Consider the following 13,495-nt stretch of genomic DNA (forward strand, 5'->3'; position numbering starts at 1 on the left):
ACTTTAGCTTACAAAAATGAAGGGACAGAGGGAGCTATCAGAAGTAACTTTATTTGTATGCATGAGGATGCTGCTTCACTGGACCAAGAAAACTACAGTATGGGACAGAATTTTTCTTTTATTAGACACTGCTAGATAGCTTTGTCGAACCTCAGAAACTGCTGCTCTGGCATTATGAAATAATCCTACATAACTTGATCTCATGAGCTTAGGAACACAGAAAAATAGCCATGCCATATCAGATTATAGGGATCCACCTAGCCCAATATCCTCTCTCTGACAGTGGTAACTAATGGATGCCTAGAAAAGAGTAAAAGACCAGGGAAAGCATACAGTGATAATTCTCCAAAATACTCTCCCAGCCTCCAATGATTTGTGATTCAAGGACTTCTAGGACAAAGTTGATATCATGGTATTGAAGATACTCGAATCCAAATGCACAGATTTACACCCCCCTCCTCCCCTTTTTTTGGATTTCTACCCCCATGAGATTTCTACTAGTCACACAAAAAAGGTTTCACAGTTTGGTGCTGGCAAGTCCAGTGTTCTTGCCACTAACTCTGAATGAGCTAACAGCTTTCAAGCCCAATGATGTTATGTGTATAAGAGCATCCAACACTTTTTCCTACGTAAAAAAGTGACATGTGTGCTGAGGTGCTCTAAGTGTATATACTTTGGGAGATTTTATATTTTTTTTTAAAAAAAGCAAGAATCTGGCTGTAAACTTATATTAACATTTTTCAGTATATGTGTAAAACACATGTTGCAGAAGAATAGAAGAGAGAAACTGTCACTCACTGGGAAGCTTTAGAGCTATCTGGCTCCCTGGGAAACTGCATGCAACTATTCTGGTGTCCAAGGGTTTGACCAGTGAGTTTCCTCTTCCTGCAAAGAATGAATGCAGAAGTAATAGAAAGTCTGAGGGGGAAGATTTTAGCAAATGGCTAAAGATACTCCTATTCTGCCCACTCCAGCAGGTAGGAAGCAGGTGGTGGTGGTGGTGGTGGAAGAAAAAGGGTGGGAAAGGAGAAACGCCTACCTTCCCCTCCCAGCAGCTGGCACAGGGGAAGGGCAGGAGGCTAACCTAGGAGAGACTTGCACACTTGCAGCTCAGCCCTCTGAAATCCCTTTGTGATGCTGCATTGATATGCAACGATGCTGACAGGTCATCGCAGTCTCAGCACTGCCACACAATGTCAGGACGTTCTGCTCTGATTATCTGGGGTCTTGCTGTGACTCCCTTTCAGGATGGAGCATGGCTCACCGGCACTTGGTGATTGAAACTTACCACACCGGGGTGGCGTAGCTTCATTAATGCTGCTACCAGTAACATAAAAATCCCGTATGCCCAGACAGGAACAGTGACTTCTTAAGCATCATGCTTATTTTACTATCCACTTTTCAGAGGAATTTTCTGAAGTTTTAATTTTCTAATCGAATTGGTGCCTACATGTGAAATTTTTACTTCATTTATAGAAAGAATCAGTAAAAGTAGGGGTCTAAAAAAAAAGCTTATCCTTACATTTTTGATGGCATATTGACTTTGTAAGAGTCTAAAGGCAGGAGTGATGCATTAGGGAGTCCCTATAACTTTACTTAAAGCAAAAATTAGAAAGTGATCGAAAAGTTTTATAGAGGAGAGCAGAAATATAATTTTAAGCCTCTTAAAATTGCCTGAACTGTGAAATCAAGTAATGAACACTAGAGCAGGATCTGTCAGCTGGAATCAAAGCTTAGACTAGTCAGCATTGTCTTCCTAAACCTTATTATGGCAAAGATTTTTCATCTCTGCGCTCTGTTCATCCCAACAAATAAACCGACTTGACCTCCACCTGTTACTCGGTGAAGTCCGCTGTCATCTTTGACTAAACCCTATTCTTTCCCTTCAAAGCCCTCTGCACCACTGAGAAGGTGGGAAGACACAGCTGTGCATTGATTCAAGTTGATACCAGTTCATAACCAGAAAGCATTTCACAGTACAAATTACAAGCAACAGAGGAGAAAAAAAAATGTAGTGCCAATGAATTCTGGAAGGGGGCAACATTTTTCATCAATTTAACAATGTGATTTTCATAGAAAGAAGTTCTTTTTTTGTGTGATATTATGAACTAGCATTTGAGGCCAGAAACATTTTGCTTATGCCATAACAATGAACCTGTGCTAACACCACATAGGAAGAATTGAAGAACATAATGGAAGCTATTTGTGTTTCTTTTGTATTTCATAAGATGAATGCATTAACTGTTTCAAAGAGGTTCAGCTCCAAATGCGTGTAGGTTTCTAGACTTAGAAACAAGTCACGGCTATATAATGTAACACTGCTAAATAAAAAAAAATAATATTATGGAACACAGAACAGCCAGATATGTCATGAGGAAAACCGTATAGCTATAGCAGTCATTTCTTCAAATATATCATCATGACAAAACCATGTAAGAAGCTTTCTAATACAAAGACATATCAGAAAAAGCCATTTCATATAAAGTTGGACTTCTCTGGGTGATTAATGCTACGTTCAACAAAGGAGACAGTGTCTGTCTAATTACATTAAATACTTATCTTCTAGGGATTGGCAGGGTGTTTCTGCTCAATGTCACTTTTCATGACAATGTAATGATAGATCCGTTTACTTACCAGTGCCATTAGCAAAAATTGTACTGTTTTCTCAACTGCCCTCATATCACGAAAATATTTGATTAACACACTGTAGCTTATCTAATACTCTAAGCAACATATTCTGCATAGTTTTCTCTCTATTAAAAGAACAAGATTACAGCTTGTAAAATTTTTATTGCACTCACACAAAAATAAATGAATAATGTGTGATATAGTTCAAGTATCTTACTAGTTCACAGAACAGGTTTATTTGATTTAAAATATTAACTTGTACTTAAAATATTAAGATTTTGGGGGAAACAAGCAAACAAACAAAGTCAGTACTCTGAGGCACTACTGCTCATCCAGTCTTTAGTTATTATTTCCTTTTCATTTCAGCACATCTCTTGAAACTTTTAATACCTTAGGAAAAAAAAAAGCTTTCATTCCTTTGCTGAAAAATAGATATGGCCATCTCCCAAGTCTTTAAAATTCACCATATCATGAACTGACTCTTCAGAGTCATGCTACTGTGCCAACATACAAAGAACAATAAACCTCTGGAAGAATGTACACAGCGAAAGCAGTTTATATAGTAACAAGATAATTTCATAAACCTATATTGAAGAGAAAGGCTGTGATGTAACATTCTAGCAGTATATATCAGCCACCTGATATTTACTAACAAGGTTAAACTACTATCTGTTTGTCTCAGCACTCTTCATAATTCACTTTTTAATGGATGGACAGGAAAAGTCAGCAGTGTATGGCACAGATGATTTTAGAAATAGGACAAGACAGCTTATGGCCGTATCTATTTCAAAACACGCTCCATCTTTCCATATGATCACATCAAGAGTCTATACTTAGCAACTACAATACTTCAAATCTACTCATAAATCCTTTGAGGGGTAGATTTCTATTTCTAAGTAAAACAGCAAATTGGAAAAACAAAGAATCCTGAGGAGGAGGTGTCACTGTCAACTGGTACCACGTATAGTGCATCAGTTCTCATCTTTTGGTATCTTATGCCTGTGCAGGAGAAGGCACATGGGAAGCATCCTTCAGTGAGGAGTTAGGACATCAACCCCATTTTGTTACAGCTCCTCACACCACCACGAAATGGCAGCAAGAATGTACCAAAATTGACTCGTATTAGGCATAACTAGACACAGCAATGCAGAATTAACCAAAACTGTCTTTTAAAATCCCTTGCAAGTGACTCTTGCAGTGAGAAGATGACACCGCAGCCAACTGCCACATACGACTCTCCAAATTAATAATGGATTTAGGATATTCATTCCCTGAGCTGCAAGGGTTCGGGGTGTGTCTGCAATTATCTAGATATAAGTCTGACACACATTATCCTTCTATCAATGTCATTTCCCTTAGTAGCCAACAGATTATCAGCAGCTTTGTGATATTCCAGGTGTCAAAGAAGAATTAAAACCACAACAATTGCACAAACAAAGGGACAAAAGATGGGATACGTGTTTCTGAGCCCTGCATATCAATTTAATATGTGCAGCTGACAATGATGCAAATGTCCTCGGGAGAGAGGCAGCAAGATCTGTGCCCAAACATACACACACCACCGTCAGCAAGATGGCAGGGAACAGAAGCAGTAGGATTCCCAGCCCAGGACACATGCCTCAGCAGGCAAAGCAACCCAATGAAACAATCCTCTGGTTGGGGAGAATTTTGGAAGCACCTGATATGGAAAAGGGCCCTAAACAAGCCAGATGGTACTTTTAGCTGGCAGCAGAAAGTAGGAGACAGCCAAAAACATTACAGCATTTCCCCAAGAGGCCAGCAAATCGATTTTAAACCTTTTTTTTTAAAGTGACGCTATGAATATAAAAAATAATGTTTCTATGCATTTTTAAATTGCTAATTTTATGAATAATACACTTAAGAAGGCAACAACTGGAAGAGATGAGAAAGCAATAGATTTTGACTTTCCCAAGGTGGTTGTATATTTGACATCAGGTTTCTATTCAGTCACTGCCACTGTTTACTCTGCATTAAGTGCCAGTTTTTGTTCAGGGTTTTCCACATAACATTAAAGAGAAAAATCCTGCAAAAGTAGAGAAATAGCACTGTAAAATCACAATAGCACAACAGTTCACAGGACACGGGAGAAATGTTGTTTGTAAGACTGCTTTGCCCGCTTAAAACCTGTCCCCCCCAAATTGTTGGGTTTCTAGATGATCCTTTTTTAACAGAGGGCAAACAATTTATTTAATACTTACAAGTTCCCATTTGGCTAAGGATTTGCATAAGAAATACAGCTGTTTTGGGGATCTTTTAATTTTTAAAATCTCCAAATGGCCAGAATTTGCAATTCCGCCTGGATGACAGGACTTTTTTCAGGAATCATTTTGATGTCAGATGTCGAACCTTTACTTTGACAGTCAGAAGCAGCTCCTTGCACAGCACGTTTAGATTAGGTGTGGCCGAGCGGTTTTCACTCAAGGAATGGAAGAGATGGAGATTGTAAGGACTGAAAGGGCAGAGTGAGGCAGAGGAGTCATGAAACAAGTGGGAATGACCACTACCCTTTGGTTCAAACATGCACCTCACACCTAGGATTGGCCAAGTTCAGAGGAAGAGTCAGGATGTTTCTTTACTTTCATTTGCTGTTATTTCGGTTAACAGCAAAGGCAAGCCCTACGACAGGGTTAAAACTGGACTACATCCAAAGTGCTTTCTCATGTTTGGAGCAAGGTAGTGCATTAGCATACTGTATCACAGATAATACTCCTGGAGTCAAATGTGGGCTGCTGTAATAAAATGGGACGTTACACTAAGTACAAAGAAAGTCCATACATTTATGTTTTTCAAATCTCATTGACTGTAAATCCTTACTTTTAAAATAAAATGTATTTCCCTCCTATATGTGGAACCTAAGACTTTGCCTCCAGCCCTTGCTGATATAAAATAGTCCCACTCTTTTCAAGAGTACTGCTCTTGGACATGAGGACTGCAGGTACCATCTCACTTTGCTGGCTTTCGGGGGTTTGAAGATCTGCACGCAAATCCCAGCGAGGCAAATGAAGACTGTGCACAAAACAGTAAAACAGCCTATAATTTTCCAGCTAATTTTAGCAACAGGATCTCTTACGTTATGCTTTTTGGTGTATATCACACTAAAAATAGCAGCAACCATTGATGTAAGAGAATAGCAGAAAGGATGATCTCACTAGGACTGCAGGCTGTGTAAGAGCAGTGTGGGCAAGAGGAGGTGGAGGATGCTATGGATTACCTGCTCTCCCCTGAGCAAGACACCAGTGAAATCAGAATAGAACTGTAGCCAGTATACACACTAGATGAAGACACTGCTGAACTTTAAGTCTTTGTGGAGCTGGAAAATGAAAGAAAACGAAGAGTATTTAAACAGCATCCCCCTTATTACAGTCACTCCAGCGGGGCTCAGCTGTATAGAGTAGCACTGCATTCATGCCATAAGCTCTGGGGTTATGGGTTAAGGTCACAGACTACCCGCTTCGGGTGAACAACACAGCTGCTACCACTACATATACATTCCTGGAGGTATAGGATGGCTCTGCAGCCACTCAGTCAAATTGTTACCTGAGCTAACAGGCTGCTAGACAGATTTCTCTGCTTTCCTATGCTCACTGACTGCTGCGGTCAAAGTGTTGGGGCAGCACTTAACTTGAAAGAAAGTAACCAGGGAATGATTTATTCACTACTTCCGGCAGTAAAAAAACCACTAAGGAGCACCAAGCAAAATGAGCAGGCAACAGACAAAAGAAGTGGTCCTTCCTTAAACAGCACCGAGTAAAACTGGAACTCGCTGCCACGGGATGTTGTGGAGGCTGAAATAAAGAATGGGTTAAAAACATCTGAGCACATCTCTGAAAGAAAAGTCCACTGAAGGCTGTCAAACACAAAGATGCAAACAGAGCCTCTGGCTCATGAAACCAAGCTGTTTCCTGCCAAAATCTGTGAGGCTGTGCTCTGAAAAGCATCACTGGATGCCTGTCTTGCTGTTGTATTCTTTCCTTAAGTGTCCACTACCAGCTCTTGTCAGAGACAGCATACTGGGCCAGGTGAGCCTTCAGTCTAGCTGAGAAGAGCCATTTTTTCCTCTCTGTGGGCAGATCCACAGTTTTTGTAGGCTGGAATGTGCTGTATCTGGCAGCTGAGAAGCAGGAAAATTGCAGTAGGTATCCAGCTCAGTGAAATTAAGATCTCAGGATTGCTCCTCACTTTGTGCAGAACCAAAGGAACATCTAAAGTCAGCGTGGCAGATACAGTGTGGGAAAGGAAACGAAAAAAAGAGATGTAATACGGTCTGCTTCCTGTTCCCGGTCCTGTACCATCTTCTCTCTGTCCCCTAACACCTCTCATTGCACATTTTAACTTTGGGTGAAAAAGCTTCCTTTAAAATAAAGCCTGTTTTCTCCTCTAAAGCAAAGATCAAAACGTGCGCATGGAGTACAGTAGCCGCACTGTGTGCTACGGAGTGGAGTGATGGTTGTACTGGGAATGTTAATAAACAGTGCCGAGAGCAGAACTTCTGCATAAAAAAGGGTGTATGTTACATCTCTCCCCCTCTCCCCTGTCTCATGCAATATTTACACAGCTGTGCTTTGTAAAATGTGTAAGGGAGTTTTTTATTATTATTTTTTGGTAATTTATTTACCTAAGATAGCCCAGCATCTGTTTTGCGGTGAGCTTCTTTCACAAAGTTTCACAGTTGCCTTGACTGATGCAAAAGGAGGTCATGGTCCTTACTCAGTGATCCTAAAACCATTTGTTTCAACCACTTAGCCATTCTATTTGGCTAATTTGTGTTCTCTTCTGTGCTTTTGGTTTGTCCTCTGCTTGGAAATGTGCATCCCTTGGGGAACTGATCTGGCTAGGTGAGTATTTTAGTTATCTGTTTTATAAAATGCAGAAGTGCACAGGAATTTGCAATAATATGCATCATTTACTGGCTCTCAATATGTACTGTATATTGGCTCTGAAGACTACTAATATTTTCCAGCTGCGTCCAAAAAAAAATAGTTCAATGCAGTCTTTGCAGTGGGTCCTTTCCCATGACTGCCTACACAGGTGATGAAGACTTTTCCTGTGTCCTGAAGAATTAATAAGCCTGAACATTTCTGTACCAGCAGCATACCACAGGAGATAAAATATTGCTTCTGCTTCCCAAACACATTAGAAAAAGCAAGTCTGCTGATCTCAACTGCTAAGACAGCACATGAAAGGAATGCAGTCCATTTCCTAACCAAGATCTAATCTATAGAAGAGTTTATAGATCCAAGTCAACATCCTGAATTGGTCCCAGAAGCAAACGAGAAAACTAGTTCAACTTTTGGAAGACAGGTAAAATACTTTCAATGTGTTTAATCCCATTTTGCAATTAAACAGTCCCATGCTGCACTATCAGATGATCTTCAAGGATAACTGCATCAGAGGAGACCTGTCTGGAGCTCACAAAGATTCATGTTTGACAGACTCCAAATCAGCAAGAAATGCAGAGCTATATTCAAACAGAGGGTGCTTCTGTCCTTCAACAGCTTTATTCCTGAGCTTTCAGAGCTCACCTCTGAAAAGATGTAGAAAGTGTCTGCTTTTGTCCCAACACCGAGGAAGCTTATAGTTTTCACTTGGTGACAAAAGTGAAGCACGAACCGTATCACTGTCTTTGCTTTATATGTATATGTTAAACAGAATGGGTGGCAGAATATGGCTCAGCCAGCAAGGACATCTGAAAAACATTAGGTCCATGGACTACCAATACAGCACTCCCATCCCAGGAATCCCGTCATCATCAGGAAGCATTGCTCCAACCTTTGTCAAGGAATAGTTTTCCATGCACTAAATCTTTCCTATCAATCTGAAAAATGATTCAGATGATGCTACTTGTGTGTGGAGCCAAAGATCAGCTCAGGTGGTCTTATGGCTGTCACAGCACACAGGGGATTTGCTTTTAACTTGGTCATTAAAGTCAGTGAAAATAGTATGTATGTATGATGCTAGCACCAGGCCAGCCGAAAAGACATCTTTAATTTGATATCTGAAGTGAAACACTTTCTGCATTTTTTAACTCAGAACTCCTACAGCTCCATACCCATTTTTAAATGATGCATTTCCTGACATCTGGAATTAGATGCAAGAAGGAGAGCCACAACATTGACTGACTGACTTCTCCAGGACCATACTGAAGGGATGTTTTCCTCAGGGGATTACAGCAAAGCTGAGGCATGTGCTCTAACACTTGCATGGGATTATTAATTTTATTAAAAATGGAAAGTACAGTTTAGGCTGAATCTCAGGGCCAAGTTTGCTGTGTTGTCCAGCGTCTGGAAAAAAAGGAACCTTTGAGGGACGTGAAAACATCTAGGACTTTTCAATCTGAACTGACTTTTCAATCAGTAGTTCTTTCCCCACCTCTAACTTCCTTCCATGATTTTGAGACAGTAATGCCAGCAGCATGGCATGTTGTCACAGGTCTCATGCTACTACATGAATTGCCAAAGAAAAGCTGAGCTATTGATCCAGTGGTAATTTGCTGTCAAAATGACTATGTCTGTTATAGCAAATGAGTAGTGTTAATCATTTGACTTGATGAATGCTATTGCAAAAGACTGACAATGCTCAAAGCACCACTATTAACCTGCTGCATTTTTCCTGGCTCACATTAAGTTCTTGATCTTTGCTGGCCTTGACCAATTAGAGTTTAAGTTATCCATTAAGGTGCATTTCTGGAAAAGTTCTGTTTAAAATAAACAACAACTTACATTGGTGAGTAACTCATCAACTATGCAGCAGTCTGATTCTGATTGCCTGGCAGAGAAACACACACATTTTGTGCAGTATCTGATAAAAGATCTATAATGTGCTAACACAAACCTATCATGTAGCACCTGTGACTAACAGATTGTGATATCAAAGTCTTGATGCCTAAGTGCTCCTGTAAATGCATTAAACTTTTAGCGGCAGGAACTGTAGATTGCCAGTGACAAGGAGCTGATATGGTATTTCAGTAGAAGTTGATAAGTGTTATTGCTTTTAGAAGAAAAGAAAAATCTTATGTTCTTGAAAACCACTGGGCAGCTTGTGTTTTGATGGGATACTGTAATGCAGAGAGCACGGATAAGGGAACACATGGACTCTGTGAAAGCAGAAAGACGTTTAAGAAAAGCTCTGTATTCTACAGTAGCTGGAGTTCCTTGAAGTATGCTCCCATTGTACGTTTGGCTTCGGGCATCTACCTGTTCACTTGAAACCAGCTTTTTAGGTGGCAGCATGCACATGGGGCCATATTTAATTCCATGTACCAGTAATGGAAGCATGAAAGGTAGCACAGGCCCAAGCACACTCTGCTTCTCGGCTGTGGCAGAACAAGGATGTTGGAAGACTGTAAGAGTGGGGAGAAATGTGCGAAACTGTGTATAAAGCCTTGGAGATGAGAAGAAGCACAGGTCTGAATGAGAACGGGGAAATGGGGTGAACAGGAGCAGGAGACCTAGTCACAGTATACAGTCTAACAAAGCTCAGAAAAAGTTCTTCAGAGAAAATGAACAGTGGAAGTTTGCATGTACCTGGGAGGCAACAGGTTCTGTCTGCTGTACTGCTCATGGCATCTCTTCAGCTTAACAGCACAAATTAACCTGATGAAATTCTCTTTGCTGTAAACCAAAATGTTCCGGCCACCAGAGAAACATGATCTGTTTCTGACCTCCCATTCAAAGAGCCAAACTATGCCATGGGCTGGAGGTTTTTCTGCTTGTGAAATGTTCCCACTGTCTTAAGATATTGAGTTCAATGGAGGAAAAAATGGCACTGGTGCCTGCCGACAGACGTGTCAAGGTATGTAATGAAGCTGCTGCACAAGGCAGGTACAATCTTAATGGCTATGTGAGTGTGCTGTCTGACTTTTCTTTACACACTGAGAATTGGAGGGCAAGACAATGTCACATCTGGGAAATACTGAGTAAATGTAATTGGCAGGGATCCTGGATGTAGACCTCCTCTGGTCTAAGGAAAAGAGACATTTCCTTGGTTTTGTCTTTCTTAATAGGTCTATGAGTATCCAAACAGTTCAGCTTAAGGAAATTAATAAAGGTCATGAAATTCCTGTGTCTAGTTACGATCCAGTGAAAACTGCCCACCACAGCAAGTCACTGAAAGGTAGTGCCAGCGAATTATTTGATATTGAATACTCCAGGTCTGAAGTTGAATGTTTTCCCAGTAAAAAGGGATTATTTTTCTATTATTTTGTATAATACATGGTTCTCATGTTTTTCATCATATTTTCTACAGTCAGTCCCTCGAATCATTGGCAGTAATGTAGCACAATCATTGGAAACTTCTCTGAGCTTTGAGTTAGTGGATGGCGTCAAGTCTTTTGATGAGCCCATAGACCTTTTGCCTGAGGACAGATCAGATGCACTCTGCATCACTGATGCTGGAACATACTATACATATTTTATCTTCTCCGTAGTGCCAGGCAACAACTGTGTTTAGGGCATAAAGAATGCATTAAGAACACAATCTAGGATCTCCCTTATACCACTTTCTCTGGCATTTCCAAGATATAATTCCGAACAGACTTTGAAAACAAACTCTTGTGGTCATCTGATCTATGCCTGAATGAGTCTTTCTGATGCGTAAGGCATAAATAAAAGTTTCTTAGTAAATATGGAGAAGAAGTTTTCTTGAGTGCTGAGAATCTGCTAAGAAGAAAGCCGATGCCAGATTTAAGAAAAGGGTTATTGAAACGGGAGTTTGGACCGGTTGCCTGCATGTGGTTGTTCCATAACCAGCCATGGGGAGAGACATGGTACAATTAAGTTAGGGGTCACTGTCACTGCAAGGGAAATACTCCAAAATAGGATCTCAGCTCCTCAGCTGCATAGAAATTGCTCAGAAATTCTTTTCAGACAGTCCCATAGATGGTGGCATGAGAATGAGCAGCACTAGCCTGAGTGGTGCAGCAAGCAATCATGAGGCTGACTTTAATAGCATCTTTACTACCAAAGACGTGTCCAGCAGTCTAACAGGGAGCTCTGTAGCTTACTGCAGGTTCATATAATATTATCAACTTCATAAGCCCCTGGAACTGTAAATATGTCTTTCAGTCATGCAGTGCAAGTGTTATTACTAATTCCTTAAGGTTTCTGCTCTGAAAGTCTCATTTGATTCCTGGGGTTTTCAAGGTGAAGACACACAAAAGCCTAGCACAGTGTGATCGGCAGCAAAACAGCCGGGGTGGAACTACAGCAAGGGAAGGTGGATGACCATGGTATGAAAAGCCCCATCAGTCTTTCAGTGGAAGAAGGACCACAGAGCTCCACCCATTTTGCAAACGGGTGCAGTGCAGTAAGTTGGTCAAGACCACAACTGAAGCAGAGCTAATTGTCCCTTCAGATATCTCAAGAAGCGCAAGGAGTACAAACATGTACCTTTCCTGGGATTACTGTCCTCTAGGGACCAAACTAACTTGTGGAAATACAAGTACCAGGATGACCTAAGTAAAGAAACTAATAGGATACTCTGAATTTGTATCTTAAACATTTTTTCCATGCCATGCTGTAGAAATACAATGGAAGTAGAATTGGCAAATACCATCCATATGCTACACTACAAAATGACTGACAGAGCACAATGTGAACATTACTCCTGGACTGAATCAAGAGAATGCATTAAAAAAATGCATAAGTGGAATACTGATACACATTAACTCAATCTTCTCTTATTATGGAATTAAAAAACTTATACCTGTAATTATGGCTTACCCCCATTACAAGCAGAGCTGCCACAGAACTGAACACTGGCCAGCTTTGTACATGAGTTCAAAGCCAGTGTGATGTTGCCTTATTTTCTTACTAACATCATCTTTATCCTCTCTTGCCCTTCTTCTCAGTTAACAAGAGTTATGTACTGAAAGTGCTGAGATAAAGTAATGGTAAGGAGGATACCGCAAAAGGTATTTGAAAAGCAGAAGTAATTTACTACATGTCTGCTTTGTTTTACTTCCTAAGCCTTCCTGTTGTGAAAGAAAATTCATCTTTTCTGGCAGACTCCAGCCTTTTTAGGCCTGAGAGCTCCCCAGGAGCTTTCGAGTGCAGGTAAATGGATGTAAGACTCAAGGAGTATAGTACAAGGAACATGGAATTAATGTTGGTTTTTGCTTTGGCTGTCACGTCTGACGTATAAGGAGAGTGCTACATCCTTGCTTGCAAGTATCTAGATGTTAAAAACACAAGGCTGAGTCCTCTGCTCATTACTATGGGTCTGAAATGCCACGAATGGAAAGGTCATGTTGCTGGTGGGTGAAGCATGTAGGATCTACACCCAGCAAAGTCTCCACGTGAGACAGATGTCAGGGTGCTCCAAGCCTCAGGGGCCCGTGATGTAAAAGCGCAGAGGAAGGACTGTGGATGGACAATAGGTGCAGCCTGTATTCTGCACGCAGCGGAGACCCCAAGAGTAGGCACAGGGGAAGCATCCACTGCCTAATCTAAATAGCACACAGAGTGGTTTTGTCCTCTTCTGTTCTCCTGCCAGTTTGCACATATGTTCTGAGCATACAGCCTGCCCTCCAAAGACCACTTACAGGGGCAATCACAAGGAAGCAAAGCAGGAAGAAAGTACCCAAAAAGGGAATTTGTTCAAGAGAAAAAAATGGAGACAGATGTAGAGCGACTAGTCACGGCTGGCGGTAAATAACCCTCTGCCTGGAGTGCTCTCTTTCTCTAAGAGGAGTTCACATATTCCATTTCATATTTCCTTTCTAGGAAGTAAAATCTTTGTTTTCCTGGCATTTGTTCTTTTTTTTCTTTCCCCTATATACTTTTTCCCTTCTGTATGGTCTAAAATTGTCTTCTCATTTTCCCTTTCTCTTCTACGTTGTGCTCTCTTT

At 40.8% G+C, this 13,495-nt stretch overlaps 1 protein-coding gene across 12 annotated transcripts in view; it reads right to left on the reverse strand.

Annotated features, from left to right (window-relative positions):
• The window catches only part of NFIA (nuclear factor I A), a 254,322-nt gene that overhangs the window by 62,321 nt on the left and 178,506 nt on the right, over positions 1–13,495 (reverse strand). For 5 of the 12 annotated variants that reach the window (XM_076340076.1, XM_076340066.1, XM_076340069.1 and 2 more), the window contains one exon: positions 799–885. The exons of the other annotated variants lie outside the window; for them this stretch is intronic. In XM_076340076.1, the coding sequence (XP_076196191.1) occupies positions 799–885 (87 nt within the window). The remainder of the gene's footprint in view (positions 1–798; positions 886–13,495) is intronic. 12 annotated transcript variants of the gene reach the window in all.

This window comes from Aptenodytes patagonicus, chromosome 5 (genome assembly GCF_965638725.1).
Source record: "Aptenodytes patagonicus chromosome 5, bAptPat1.pri.cur, whole genome shotgun sequence".
NCBI classification, from domain to species: Eukaryota; Metazoa; Chordata; class Aves; order Sphenisciformes; family Spheniscidae; genus Aptenodytes; species Aptenodytes patagonicus.